The 15,593-nt window shown below is 38.9% G+C and overlaps 1 protein-coding gene across 1 annotated transcript in view; it reads left to right on the top strand.

Annotated features, from left to right (window-relative positions):
• Window positions 1–2,694: 2,694 nt before the first annotated feature.
• Window positions 2,695–15,593, top strand: part of LOC103772554 (unconventional myosin-Va-like) — a gene marked incomplete at its 3' end in the record, with an annotated part of 30,146 nt that continues 17,247 nt past the window's right edge. The window contains exons 1-4 of the mRNA XM_008939889.1: window positions 2,695–2,709; window positions 4,479–4,589; window positions 6,053–6,224; window positions 11,845–11,989. Of these exons, the coding sequence (XP_008938137.1) occupies window positions 2,695–2,709; window positions 4,479–4,589; window positions 6,053–6,224; window positions 11,845–11,989 (443 nt within the window). The remainder of the gene's footprint in view (window positions 2,710–4,478; window positions 4,590–6,052; window positions 6,225–11,844; window positions 11,990–15,593) is intronic.

Here is a 15,593-nt window from a genome sequence, read left to right as displayed (position 1 = left end):
CTATTTTACCCCAAACCAGGACACCTGGATAGCAAAGCTAAGTTTATTAGAGCCAAATCAATACCAAAATGTGAAATCCAGGTGAAACTATTGTTAAGTTTGGAGTGACAGGAGAGGTAAAAGTATTTACTAAAAATTTCATTCACTGCCTTTCCTTGAGCAAATTACACTGTTATCTTCTCTATCAGTAGTTTCATTCTGGTAGTTCAAAACTTGCATTGAACTACTACAAAGAGTAATATATCCATAATTGGGCACAAATTCACTAAAGTTCGTGTGATTCTTGCCATATTCTTTATTGTAATTCAGTGCTAGAATTTTAGAATTTACTGTGATTGTATGCTAGAATTTCCTTCCCTTTTTAGAAGGCAAATTTGTAAGTCAGTGTCTCTAAAATTTTATAATATATTAGGTTTTTTTTTTTTTAATATAGTCATAAACTTCATTTTATGTACTAGTAAACGAAGGGGTATCAACAGTAGAGATACTAAAATGAAATATACTATTTAACAGGGAACAGAAAGGAAGAAGGGTAGGGGTTTAACGGGGTACAGAAAGGAAGAAGGGTAGGGGTTTAACAGGGTAAATGGATTGTAATAACAGCAAAGGAAGGAAGGTTAGACTTCCAAAAATACAAAACCCAAACGCTGTGCTGAGGCTCCACAGTGCTGGATCACGCTGGATCTAAGCACAATCCTTTGATGTGTATGGAGGCAGGGAACGAGTCTGTAGATCAGGCCCAGGTCCCAAGATGGCCACGTCCGCGTGCAGCACAGGGAGCAGCAAACAGCAGCAGAGCAGCGTGTCTGCGGCCAGGAGCCCAGCAGAGAGGAGAAGAGGGCAGGGGGCGTCTCTTCTCTCCCCCTTTATAGACCCCAGCAGGAAGTCCTGAAGACAGGACGAGGGGAGTGGGAACAGAACAGGTCTCTGCCCCTTTCATTCAGGCTCACTCCTGGTTTTAGATTTCAAATCTCCACCCCCAGGAGCGGCAGGACTTTCAAACCATTACATATATTAGTCTTTTTTTTTTTTTAATATAGTCATTAACTTCATTTTATGTACTAGTAAATGAAGGGGGATCAATAGTAGAGATACTAGAGTGTAATTTATTTCCCACAAGAGAGGCCCTTGGTCCTGTTTCTGCCAGTGGTGGTGCTTTGTTTTCTTCTGCAGGGTTGGATACCCTAAAGGTTAGGCAGTAACAGGATTTTAACATCAACTGATTATATAAAAGGTAGAGTGAAAATCTGATTTTGCAAGTCATTCTGCTAAGCTCATGAAGTGAGAATGCTGTGAAATGATTCAATGTTTGTAATTAGGAACATATTTCTTTCTCCTCCCACCTGTTCTTTTTACCTGGTGTTGCTTTGGCAGGGATTTAAGGGTAGGCAATGATGCTAGAGATGAGAAGCTACAGCTCAGGTCTCATAGGATGACTTTAATATCTTTAGGGTTATGTCATATGGAAGGTTCAGCTGTCTGTAGCAAGCCGGTTTCTATGGTGATCTGTTTTCTGCTTTCTCTTTCTCTTCTCTAGACAGTAGAAAATGTTCAGTTTCAGCTGAATAAATTAAAGGTGCTTCTTTCACGCAGGCATAGATCACATAGCTGGAAACTGCCCCACAGCATTCACTGCCTGAAGTTAACAGTATTTGGGTCTTACGAGGCCAATGCCTCTTTTACATGAGGAAACTTTTCTTTGTGTAGCCTAGAGGAGACCAGCCGGCTAACCTGTTTTACTAGACAGCATTTTTAAATGCTTTCCTCTTTTGTATTACCTTTACTTTGCTTTCTGTTAATTCTTGTGCTGGGAGGGAAGCAGTATCCCACCAGAAATACTGAGGATGGGGAGCTGCTGCTATAGCTGGGGCGAGGGGAGGGGCCATGGCCCACGTGTGGTGTGCACTCAGTCATCAGCTGTGTCTGAACCTGTAGCATCTTTGTGTTAATCTAAAAAACTTCCCTGCTTTCTGGCAGGGTTTTGATATTTAGGTGTTTAATTTTTTTTAATAAAAGAGAGTTCTGTGAATGGGTGCATTTTTTTGGATATATGCATATTTTATGAAGTTTTATTTTCTTTAAAAAACAAGTGGAAAGGTAAGAAGACGTTATTCCTTGATTGCTCCCTACCTGACTCTAATACTGCACCTCTATTGTCATGTCCTGGTGAATTAATTTGGAACTACTCTGTAGTTTCTGTAGGTTTGTACTTGCATTAGTACATGCACTTGTTAGCACACACTTTCATTTTAATTCAGCTGAAGTTTCTTAGCCTGTGAGTTCTGTATACAGCAGAGCTGAAAACAAACAAATAGTCCAAGTGCCCAAACTGTGGCTTTTGCTGCTAATTTCCTATCTGCTGCACTGCCTTTTTGTTGGCCTCCATTGCTGTTATATACAGTGCTCTGAATGGCAAGAGCACATGCTGGAGAATTGTTTTCAGGATCTTTAATTTTTCAAACAGTTCATCAATATTCATGTCTTTTGGGAGAGTGGGTAACAAAATATGTAAATAATGAAGTTATACTGAACTTTTGTACCAAAAAAACCCTCATATAGATATGAAACTAATAAAGCTTAAAGAAAAAACAAGCAAACAAAAAAAACCCACAACTACATATTTACTACAAAGAACAAAGTTTCTTGTCTTTTTATAAAGCAGATGTTTAGGACTGGCATAAAAATCCAGTGAAGATGAAGAAAGACCAGGTATGGGAACGTAAGTTATTCTGTAGTGGGAACAAGGAGAGGTGAATTTTGAATTCTTTATTTCATTATTTTTCTCCTTTTCAGTAGATCAATTTGTTTTACATTCATGACATAAGCTTTTCAGTTGTCCAGGAGTTTTTTCGATGAAGGCAATGGCAGTGTTTTAAAGCCTGCAGTGTATTAGGGGTAAAAGCCATTGATTTAGGCTGTTGTAAATCACTTGTGTGCTGTTCTTGAGAAGCATCCTCGATATCGGAAACAAATTGCTCTGTGAAATCTGAAATAATTGCAAGCACTGAGCCTCTCTGGCAGCCTCCATCTAGGCAGGGTGCGTATCCCTGTCCTGGCACTGGGGCTCACTCCCCAACCTCCTGCCTTTGCTGAACATATTTTATCATTTCCTGTCTTGCAACCAAAGGCAGTGTGAAGTCTGATCTTTAAAAAAATCCCTAGCAGAAACAAGAAATTTGTCATTCAAAGTAGTAGGGAAACTGGGTTATTAAGGTAAAAAAAGAAAAGGCTCCAACATTTTTTTGAGAAGGAAGATGCTCTACAAATACGTGTTCTGTAAGATTAGGTGATGAACCTGTATGACCAAGTGCTCTTTCCTCTGCCATCACATGCTGTGCTTTGACAAATATATTGCAGTTATTTTGAAATAACTCAGTGAATTGAAAATGTTTTGCAGCATGGCTGCACCTCTAAAGCCAAGAAGCTATTTTGTTTGCACAGATTGATGGTGTGGGATGATTTTGGTGCTCTTCAAACATTGCAAAAGCATCAAGTCAGAAACTTTAATATACTAAATATGTCATAGCTTTTTCCTTGTGTTACTCAAGAGCCATTTCATATGTACATATTTACAGCTATATAAGTAACTAGATGGTTTCCATACACCTTTAGCTGATTCACAAATGTGAGATAACCATTATATCTTCACTCATTTAAAAACAGGAATATTCTTTCTCTTTTTGAAAACAAGTTTGTTCTAGGTTAATTTTATGTATAAAGTTTGGGTGGAAATGGTCATTAACTGGAATGCTGTTTGGTTTGTTGTGGTTTGTGTTTGGTTTTATATGTGTGTATGTGTGTGTGTGTTTGTTTTTTTTTTTTTTTTGGTTAGTTTGTTTTTTGTTTTGGGGTGTTTGTGTGTTTGTTGTGCTTTGGTTTGTTTGTTTTTTTTTTTTCCCCCCAATTATCTGGAGGCCTTTTCAACCAAAGGGTTGAAATCTTTTCAGTTTTTTTCTTTTGGCATTCCAGAGTTAATACATTTTAAATTTGTCTTATTTGCAACAGCAAAGGAAATAGCTTTTAATACTTGAGATCAGGTAGCTTTGCCTGAATTAACACTGGTATGCCAAAGTGTTCTCTTAGGTTGGTGGGGAGGAAAGGCAAAAAATCTGTATAATGGTTAGAATCTACTCAGAAGAGTTACTCCAAGGAATTCTTTTGACAGCTAAGTTTTTGATCTCTCTGAAAACACAATTTGTTTTGCTTCGTGGATTTTCATCATTGAATATGTATCTTGAAACATTATTTTGTATGGGAAATGCCTTTTTCTGTGTGAGCAATAAAATTAGGTTTGTGTAGCCTTTTATCAATAGAACAACTTATTCACTTCACATGTACTAATTAAATTATCTCTTTTTTAAAGGTTTGGCTGTTAAATATTTATTTTTAAAAGTAAAAAATATTTTTAGTGTCATATATATTAATGATTTAACTATATTGCAACAAGAAGTCACTGACCTTTTGCTGTTGTATTGCAGTATGCCAGGGTTTGGATCCCCGATTCAGAAGAAGTCTGGAAGTCAGCAGAACTTCTCAGAGATTATAAACCTGGAGATGAAGTCCTCCAGCTTCGACTTGAAGATGGCAAGGTAGGACTGCATATTGTTCTTGGTGGGAGACTGATGTATCTAATGCAAGAAGCTGTAACATCAAAATATGTCTGTATTTATGTATGCGTAATTATGCTTGTCCACTGGCAGTATATTCCAGTAGTATTTTTTCGTGTGTGATAAATTATTCTATTTAGTTACAAAAAGCCATTTTGCTTGATTTTTAAGGGAAAGAAAAAAATTTGTTGCTTTTATCCAACTGCCTATTATATTCAGTTGCATCATCTTTTTCTGCTTATGCTGTTAAACATATAACCCTGGTCTGATATTCCAGTGAGAGCAGTGTTGCTAGGAGAATACTGTTGCAGAGAAAGAACTGTGACTTTTAAGTCGAGCATAATTATTGGAAGATTTATAAAGATAAAAAAGGGGAAGGATTAAGGGCATTATGAAAATGATGCTGTATCTGGTGTAGAGGAATTATGATGTGTCCATGAAAAGCTCACGTCCTTTTAGTGAAGGCCTGTTGCATTTTTTTCATGCCATCTGAATGCTTATTTAATTTTGATTTATAATGATGAGTCCTCAGATCTTCTAATGGAAAACAGAGATCTAGAGCAGGTGGTCAAATACTTACTTTTAATTTCTTTTTTCTTACCAATGGGCAATTTAGATCCTACTTTCATGTGGACGCCTACATAGCAATGAAGTAAAATGAACAGCTTATATGTATAGAATAGCTTCTAAATAAAATATATTTCTTGAATGAATTTCAGTCTTTGACTCGCTCACATTTCTAATATGGCAAGCTAAGTACAACATTTTTTAATCTGACAAAATTAATTTTCCCCCCACATATTTCAGGCTGTGTGGTGAAGCTGCACATTGCATGTGGTAGAATGGGGGTGTTTGCCAGTTCAGTGACATTGTGTGGGGACAAGGAAATAGCAAGTAAATAAAGTCATTTTAGATCTAGAGACAGATGCAACTAAACATTGTATATTAGAGATTACTCTATATCTGCAAAAATTGTAAGTAGCAATTTTTTAGGTTTATGTTTTCTTGTTCTTCACGGTGTTCTGCTAACATTCTCATGTTGTATTACTGCGTATGAAGCTGGCTATAGGCTGATGGGAATCTGCTTCCTCTGTCTGTTCTGCTCAAGAGGAAAATAATATGGAAAAACTGGTTAGATTTATGCTATAACATGGTTTGGTTTGTTTAATAAAAGGATTTGGCAGCAAAAGCAAGGGGTTTGCTTAAGTAATAGTCTAAAAAGATTATTCTTTATGGTTGCCTGCTATGCATACAGAAAACCCTTTTGGGAAATTTTAAATTACGTTTTTGGAGAAAGAACTGCTAACTCGATTCACCAGATAATTTAAATCTTGCATTGTGTTTTTGTAACTTGGGCATGTTTTGTTGGGAGGAGCGGCTGAAGGGACTGAACGAGGAAACCTGAATGCCAGATCATCCAACATGTGTTTCCATTTGCTTTTCAGGACCTAGAGTATCGCCTAGATCCGAAGACAAAGGAACTCCCACCCTTGCGAAATCCTGACATACTTGTTGGTGAAAATGACCTCACAGCGCTCAGTTATCTCCATGAACCTGCTGTTTTACACAACCTCAAAGTTCGATTTATAGACTCTAAACTAATCTATACCTATTGTGGCAAGTACTGTCTTCTCATACCATAATCTCCACAGAGAATGCCCCAGGCTAGGCAGGAAAAGGAAAACTGGTTATCGATGTGTCTGCCTTTAAGTTCAAGTTATCTGACGATAGGTGTGTTCAGTTATTCTTTCAAAAGTCCCTCTGTTTGTCCTCATTAAGGGCATCAAGTAGACTCAAAAGTATTAAGGTCGAGAGAAAATTGATGTCACTGTGTTCCTCTAGTGTGCCAGTGGACTCTGTTTCTAAAATGTGTATTCAGCAATTTTAGCTTGCCAGTGTGATTCCTGGCTGGTTGGTGCTTCCCTTAGGCTTGCTTAGATAGACATAGGCTGGAGGAGGGCTTCACAAGGTGCAGGTGCAGGAGCCTTGCTGTTTGTTGGGTTTATTGCCCAGCCATGATTGCTTACCTCACATTGAGCTCCTCCATCTCTGTATGGAAGATAACCATTTATTTTCTTCTTCATGTTTTTCAGTCGGTGCAACTATAGGAGTGAATTTGTAATGGTGCATGAGCCTATGCTTGTCTGATCACAACTAGAAACAATCTTGGTTTTAAAAATACTATTTAGCTCACAGTAGAGATTACCCAAACTTATAATTGTCCGTGATATTTTCAGATGACAAGAATGGGGTGATGCTACTTTAATGGTCACTTCATAATTGCAAAATTGCAGCTGAGTGGTCTATTTTAAAGAAACATTGCAAGGTAGTTTAGGCTTAAAATTTAGATTTCATGTGTCTGGGCTTTTTTCCCTACTTGCATGTGTTCCTTTTAAATCTCAGTGTTTACTCAAAATACACTGCTAACTTTTAATATAACATTTCAATATACGTAAGCTTCACACAGTTTTTAAATATTTCTGTAGTTTATCTGTATTTTGGAAATTGTGCTAGTACAGAAGAAACAGTTTAAGTCATTAGTGGATTTTTTACATTTCAGATGAGTAAAACAAAACATAGTAAGATGATGTGATTGCTAGAAATCAGATATTGAAAAATTCCTTCTTGTAATTGCCTGATTAAGGCAAAGACATACTTTTCAGTACGTGAATTTTCATATCCATTGTAGCCTAGTTTATGCCAGCAGAAAATATACCCCATGATTTTTTTTTTTAGTAGACCATTTAACTTTGCATCTAATCAGACTTCTGTAGGTCAATCCCAGTTCTTGGTATTGCAAGCCAGAGTGTACTGAGCCTTCTTGAGGTTCTCGTATGTTATTAGACTTGCTGTTTGTAATTTCATTGTACTTTATGCTGTTTTGCAAACTAACAAGTAAGGAAATCATGTTGCAAGGTGGCACTTGAGAGGTATCAGCTGATCCTGGCTGCAGGTATCTGAAGCAGAAATTTGTGTTTTGCAACTGAAGGCCTTGTCCTGTCCTGGTCTGCATATGCAATATACCAGGGATCAGATTTTCCCTCTTCCCATCACTTTTGCAGGTGATGGGTATGGAGAGCTAAGGCAACCAGCATGTTAAACATGTTGTGTTGGACATACTGCAGGCATTGATGTCCTGCCACATTTTGCCACTCGGTCCACTCCTGAACTGCTGGATGCTCAGCAGAGTGTGTCTGCTCCCAGTCCTGCTGTCAGCAGTGCTCAGGCCACAGAGGACTGACTCAGACTTTGCCAGCCAGCTTTCATTCCCGTAGGAGTGGGAGATGATTCATACCCATGTCTCATCCCATCATACAGTTGGAGCATGACTAGAGGCACAGGATAATTTTGCTTGGAAGAGACCTGTGGAAGTCTTTAGTGAAGCTCTGTATTTAAAACAGGTCTGACAAGATCAGGTTGCTCAGGGCTTGGACCAGTCAAAGTATCTGAATATTTGAATATCTCCAGCGATGGAGAGAACATCCTTTCTGGGCAACCCCTGCTGAAGGTGCATGTTCTAGCCCCAGCACTGGGAAACTGCCTCAGTTTAAACATTGTCTGTGTTTCTGTCCCTAGTACCCCCAAGGCAAAGCTCTTGATGGGGGGAACATTTTGTGAAAACGCTTTTGTGCAAGTGGCATTTCATGGCCTGAGCTTGCAAGAGGTTTTCAGTCCAGGTGGTCCCATGCCTACTGATACCATTGTGCCTCTCCCGTAGGACAGTCTGCCCAGTTTGTGTTTTGGCTGCTTGCACACGTGCTCTGTATGTCATCATTTAAAAGGCTTTCAAAAGGAATGTGCTATCTGCTAGTTTTGGTTTGCTCTGTTTGGGAAAATATGTTGTTTTCATGTTTTCCCTAGTACAGCTTTTGTTGTGGGTTTGGCTGGTTTTATTATTTCTTATAGGGCTGGAAGACCTTTAGCTCTTCATGCATAGGTCTGCCAAAGGGCCTGCAATAGTGGAGCTTGATTGGCTGTTTTGCTTCCAAACAAGACTGAAGTGATGATTCTGGGAGCTGCATGGGTGTTTATTAGAAATATGCGGATCCAGCACTGTGGAGGTTCCTGGTGGTCAAAGTGCAGGTGAAAGTTTCACTCTACCCAGTGACCTGAGGAATGCAGTGGGTTTATTAGCTTGGAATGTACGCATATGTACCTCATGTTATAAGCCAAGGAAAATAAAGCTGGCATGTTGGCCTTTAAAAATCCGATCGTTTGGCCACAGACATTCACTTTTCAAACCGCCCTATCGGATCCCATCCTGAGTACAAGTTACTTCCCCTCTGCAAAGATTATTGCCTTAGAGCTCTGCCTGCGGAAGGACCTGTATTTGCCTTCTCAATCTGACTCATACATTAGCCAGGTTTGTTTAAATATCCCATAAAAGTGGTTCGAGCTAACCCACCTGATTTAGCCCAAAGGAGATTAAAAACATTTGAATCCACCAAGAGAATTATGGTAACATTATTCTCAACCAGCAGAACTACAACTGGGATGGATGGATGTCCAGAGCCCTAGAAATTAATTCAATCATGCCGTCTTAGTGTAATATTTCAAATGGCTATTAAATTCTTCAAAATTTCGCTTTGAAGTAATATGGTCTTTTAGACAAAAACTTCCCAATTTCTTAATTTCAGGTCAGACTTTCACTAGCAATTCAGAGGTCATTTGTAACTTTACTGCTGGGAGTGTGAGAAGAGGAATTAATGAATGATATTGAAAAGTAACAGAGGAAAATTTGGATGCTTGCATGGAAAAACTGCCATGGCTATGATGAAAACTCAGTGTATACTGCTCATTAGTTCAGATGTATGAAGTACTCTTGTTATGCAGGAGAGCAAATTTTAATTTAAATTAACAAATTGTTTATGTTAATGTCCAAGATGGGTGAATACGTTCAAGTTAAAAGAATCAGATACACCTATTTTGGGTATATATAAGAACACTGGCACAAAGAGTAGCCAGAGTTCAATTTAGTGTAATTGAGGGAATGAAAACACACATAAATCTGATTTACAGGTTCCACAGGAAGAATATAATTCCTAACTCACTTGTTTGGTATATTGCCAGATGGTAGTTGCTTGTTGATTTTACAGATCGCTACGGAAGTTAAGTGATTTAATGTGTTGGAGGCTTGTCATGGAGTTGCATGTTTTGAATTCAAAGGTTGATTTTTGCCAACGTAGCCAAAAGCAGGAGGGAGTTGTCTGAAGCCTCACACAGCTTTTTTTTTTAATGTCTCTTTGATTAGACTTGTAAGCATGGGAGGCTCAGCGGCACAGCCTTACTTTTTACTCCTTTTTCACAGCTACAAAGGGCAAATATTAAAAACCAACACCAAAAATATTCCTTGAATCTGCTAATACTGATGTCCCTTCCACTCCCTGTCCCCCACCATTCCCCACCACCCCTCCTTGATTTTTTGGCTCATTGCTACAGCTTTAGAACTTGGCATGAAGTTTTACAGAGACTTTTCACTCGAGCTCCTTAGTCATTTCAGTGAAATCATGGTTGATGGAAAAATACTGACTCTACTTACATGGGTGTGTCTAGCTGTAAAACTTGCCATATATTTGAGGAAACAGAGGTTTCTCACATCTCTTCATGAAGGATAGTTTACTGTTCTTTAGTGTTTTTGCTATGGTTTGTGCTTGATCTATAAATGCATGACAGGATTTTAAAACTGGATGATGTTCCCAGCAGCAGTGCCAGACTGCAGATGCTTTTGCTTCCCTTATCCCAGCTTTTCTGTGGAAAATTTCTTAGATAGACATCACAACACTGTAATCTGCAGAGAGCACAGGGCTGGGATCTGCATTGAGGAAGTCCGTGTGTGTGAATTTCTGAGTAAATTTAGAAGCGAGTTGAGAGCTGTGGAAATCCTTCTGGTGCAGGTTCTTCAGGGATGATTTGTCCAAGGAATGTGTATAGCATGCTTGCTAGAGTCTCTATGCAGCCATCTGCACCTGCATTGTTGCTTTTAGGCACCAAAAATATATATTTTGAAATAAATTAGATTTTTAAAATGGCCACAGTTAAAATTAGAGTTTCTTTTTTTTTTTTTTCCCCTTATCACATTGTCAAGGTGAGGAGGAATTGCCATGTCAAGAGAGCACAGTTTGCCTGACACGGCTGGGTCTTACGTGGCACTGGTCAGTGTTTTCACCCCTGCATGGAGGGAGTAACTGTTCCTTACCCATTGTAAATGCTACAGGAGAGAAAGGTATAAGTAATCTTTGTCAAATCATCCCTGTAGACAGAGCAATCCTCGTTTCTCATGGAAAAAGAAAATTGTACCAAAAGCATTTGAGATCTTGCTTTGTGGCTTGTAGGATATATGAAATAAAACTGCACTTCTTGTGTGGGGAGAGGAAAAGGATGGCATGAGCTCAGAAATGCTGAAGTAATGACTAGTATTAAAAAAAGCAGATGTGTTTATTTGGGATGGATAATCTGGAAAATGGAATGTGTAAGCAGTTAAACACACGTATAAGATGAGTAGTTTATGGTGCCTTCTGGAGTTGGAATTACTCAATTTAACAGAATCATGGAACAGTTTGGGTTGGAAGGGACATCTTTAAGGGTGAATTTCCTAACATGGCTCTGTACTGTCATGTATCAGCCCCATGAAACATGTCTACGTGTATTTTTTTTATCCCTTTGCACAAGAGGTTGTCCTGGCAGAGAAGCCCTGGAGTGCAAATTGCATAATGATTCTACTTTGTTGCTTGTTGCAAAACCTGAAGTTGTTATTCCCAGGCGTAGCCTGATGGTTGAAGGGTTAACGCACTTCACATATCCAAACTGGCAGTCAGCGAAACCATGTGGTAGTTATAGTATACAAATCACATTATCCTTTGCAATTAATAGTAAAACACAGGGAAGTACGGTACACATTTGTTGGTTTACTGCACTGAGGAGGCAGTATTTCAAGTTGACATGTTCTAAATCTGGTTGTTTTGAGCATACAGGCTTTAGAAAGGGCAGACAGAGAAAAAGTAAAATGTTGTACCTGCTGTTTTCTAAAGCAGGGTAGCAGTACACTCTGATGGTTTGGGGTTTTTTTTGTGTGCAAAACTGTGGATAGAACAAATACCTGGAAGTCAGTAATATCGGATCCTTATTCTTCTCTAGTTAATATTTTTAGAAAGATTAGAACAATAGTTGCTATTAAAGCATTTTTTGTTTCAGTTTGAAATAACTATGAGTAAGTCCTTCTGTTTCATTTCCTTTGTAGGTATTGTCTTAGTGGCCATAAATCCTTATGAACAACTGCCCATCTATGGCGAAGACATCATCAATGCCTACAGTGGCCAAAACATGGGGGATATGGATCCACATATCTTTGCGGTGGCTGAAGAAGCATATAAGCAGATGGCCAGGTTTGTAGACCACAGGTCTTGAATTAATTGTTTTCCTAAAAGAAATAAGACTTACAATTTCTGGCCTATGTCCTTCTCTTTAATTTATAACTCATGGAATATTTTGCAGTATCTCTCTTTTAGCCGGTGTTTTAGTACATTTCATGAGAGGGTAAGTAGCCTAAATTAGCGAATAGTAAAGCGTTATGAATGCCGTGGAGATCATGGCCACTGACAGGTGACAGGAATAACCACATATCTCATCAGTAGTTAGGTCTAAAATTAGCCCAGTGCTTTATAAGATTATATTGTTTTAATTCGATTAGCAAAATGTGTAGATAACTTTTTAATCATTGGTGGATTTTTAAAGAGCTAAGTGCCAGATTCTTAACTGTTTTGTGTTTATGTGATCCTGACAACAGAAAAAAAAACCCAAACACTCAGCTTATGAGTACTATTATAGGCGCCTAGTTGTGCTAGTAAAGTCCCAGCTATGTAATCTGCCTGTGTCTGTTGTTGTCTAGAATTAAGAGGGAGCAGAGGGATGATTGCAGAGTGCCTGAAAACGCTATCTCTAAGGGCACTGTAACAGCTGTACAGGAAATCCTCATTTCTTTAAATATTGCATGAAAATGAACTTCCGACCCAAGGAGAGTGGTTGTCAGAAACTTATTCCCCTTCGCCCCAAGAGCCTGCCAACTTGAGGAGCATTTGAAATATTTTGTTTCTAGGACAAAAATCTTTTGGGCTACCACGTGGTCTTTGGTTAATGAGATGGTCCCTGGTTTCCTCACTGATTAGCTGCAGGCTATTCGTAAAAGTTTTCCGTATTGACAATACAACCCATGGTCAAATTAATCCAAGTAAAACAGTGAGAGATCTCTGGATTAATTCTGATGGCCCTCAAGCTGTACTGGAGGAGGGGGAGGCAAGGGGAGAACGGGTTGAATATGATAATGTTAATCTCTTCATTTAGCTGTCTGTTCATTTCATAATCCCTGCGAGGGCTCGAATGAGTTAGTGCTCCGTGTGCCGTGGGGCTGGCTGCGTGCGTGGGGTGGTGATTCACGGAACCCACGGCAGGGGTCGTTTCAAAAGAAAACCCTATGGTACAGTGCAGCATTTCATGACTTAGGGTAATTGGGAAATAGCCAATGATTCAAAATAAATGCCTGCACCTGTACTGTTGAATAGCAGAGGTATTTGCCTTACTTCCTTTCTGCTAAGAAAATAGACATAAGGGGCAAAATGTGTGTTCTGACAGTTACATCTGCACTGTGGCTCCTTCAGTGCAGAACACTGGTTTAGCAGGTCTAATTTTTTCGTTTTGTTGATGTTTTACACAGACTCAAGTCTCTTTAAAAAGTCTGCATTGTGAGAATTTGTTAGCCTTATTTCACATCTGAGGCAGAGTACAGTGACTTGCGATTATATGTCAGCAATGGATACAATTCACATTCCCAGGATTTTTGTTCTTAATATTAAGGAACGGAAGTAAGAGGCTGGAGGGAGACCTCTCTTCACTATTTGCTTCTAACTGCTGTCTTGAGTGGTCTCACCTCTTACCTGGGTTGAAATTTCAACTTGCTGGATTGCCTGTGTTCTGTGTGCTTGTCGGGTGAAACCTGTGCAGTGGAGATTTCTCTCTGCTACTGTCTGCGTTCTCTGCTGTCAGAGGAAGACTCGGGCCTGAGATGCTGGTTGGAGTTTCTGCTGTGTATTTTTCTTTTTGTATTAATTGCCTAATTTTCAGCACTTGCGGCACCCTCCAGCAGTTCTGCTGTCCTGTATAACAACAAATAAGATGCAACAGAACTAACTTTCTGAAACAAATGATGAGAAATTATATAAGCATGGAAATTATTATAAATAATCTTTTTTTTCATTAATTAATTAGTTCCTTTGTGTGTCTAAAATGTGTTATAAGCAATTTGTTATTCTTTTTTGAATAACTGACAGTACTTTCGTAGGTGCAAAATGAAATCAGAGTACACAATAGAAACGAAAAAAATTCCTCTCCAATGAAGCAACAATTTCATGGGTTATTTAGTCTCTCAATGTTTATTGCCTTTTCTCTTTTCTTTTTTTTTTTTTTAAGAACTTTTTCTGTCGTTTGGATATTCTGGTTTTCCTCATTGAATTTTGTTTTCTAATGCTGTTTCTTGTTCCTTAGTCAGCTGTCCTGCCCTTTAACTTCAGTAATACTTTCTACACTCTGAACAAATCACCTTCTACTCCTGAATTGTAAATCTACACCTTTTGTTCTTTCATTTCATATTTCTGCAGCTGGTTATTTAAAAATTAAAATCAGATTGCCTGTGACTGTTTCATTAACACTTTAATAGTTGCATTGAATATTCATATGGAATTAATCTGCTTTTATGCATGTAATTAGTGAGATTTATTTTGCTGTTATTTCTACTCTTTGCTAACCCCATGTTTAAGTGATGACTGGAATAATTAGTCATGATGCTCCTATCCATAAGTGTTCATAAGTGATCTTTTCTAAATATTTACTCCTCAGGTCTTCTTGCTAGTTTATAATTTAATGATTTAGAATTTCTTCTTGCAAACTTCATTAGTTCATCTGAGAAACTCCTTCCATGTACATAATTGTGACTAAATGATCTCTGTGGCCTTCTTCAGCCAAAAGCAATTCCCCATCACAACAATCAGGAAACCTAGTGATTGTACACTAAATATTTGCATCCCCTCTTCAGAAAAAAAATACAGTGCAAAAATGTTGTTCGCTGGAACAACAGGGATGGAGCGCACATCTGGCTTGTGCATGAAAAGTGATATTCAGCAACTGCTTTTGGTGAACTGCTGTGAAAAGCAGCACGTAAAGATGCCTTCATAGGTGTTGTTTTTTTGCATAAAAAGCCACATGGTGTGGTATGCCTGGGCTGTAGAGTGCTGTGCCATTTGAGCATTCATTATTTCCTCTTTCAACAGCAGTTCCGTCACCACTTTCCAGTGGAGGGGTAGTGAAAAGGGATATGGCTTGTCTTTACCCATAGTTGGCAATGAAATAAGTCATTACTCTTTGTTCAGTAGCTTCTTGTCTTTTTCAGCACAGGAGAATGTGCACTTTTAAGTGCACATCAGCTCTTTTCAGACTGACTCCATTTTGGATTATTATTTCTGGGTTTGGTTGGTTGGTTTGTGTGTGTTTGTTTTTTTCCCCTGCCCTTTCCTCACTCCCCTTCTATTTTCCCCTTCTCATCTGTACCTTGTGGCTCTTTCCTTTTCTCTCTCCATGTCCTACCACTCCTCTGCACAGACTAACAGCTTTGTTTCCAACACCTTTCCTCTGCTGTGCTCAAAATAAGCAATGAACTAGTTTTACAACTGCATTTAAACCGTGTTAGACTTAGGGTTATGTATGCCTCATACTTACCAATAACTATTGGTTTGGGTTGTCCAGATTGCAGGTAGGAAAGGTTCCAGAGCAGATCTCTTTGCTTGTCTGAGTAGGAGGAGATCCACCTATGAGTGTGTCCGAGTGGAAGGGAGCAGGGTCGGTCAGATGGGGACCTGTCTGAGGGGCTCCCCCTGCCACAGGGCTTTTGTGCAGAGCATTTTGGGGGTGGCTGTGTTTCTGTAGGAGCAGCTGTAACAAGCT

The sequence above is a fragment of the Merops nubicus genome, unplaced genomic scaffold (assembly GCF_000691845.1).
Source record: "Merops nubicus isolate BGI_N331 unplaced genomic scaffold, ASM69184v1 scaffold52064, whole genome shotgun sequence".
In the NCBI taxonomy this organism is placed as follows: domain Eukaryota; kingdom Metazoa; phylum Chordata; class Aves; order Coraciiformes; family Meropidae; genus Merops; species Merops nubicus.
Note: the sequence above shows the minus strand (reverse complement) of the source record. Positions and strands in the feature narration are given on the sequence as shown.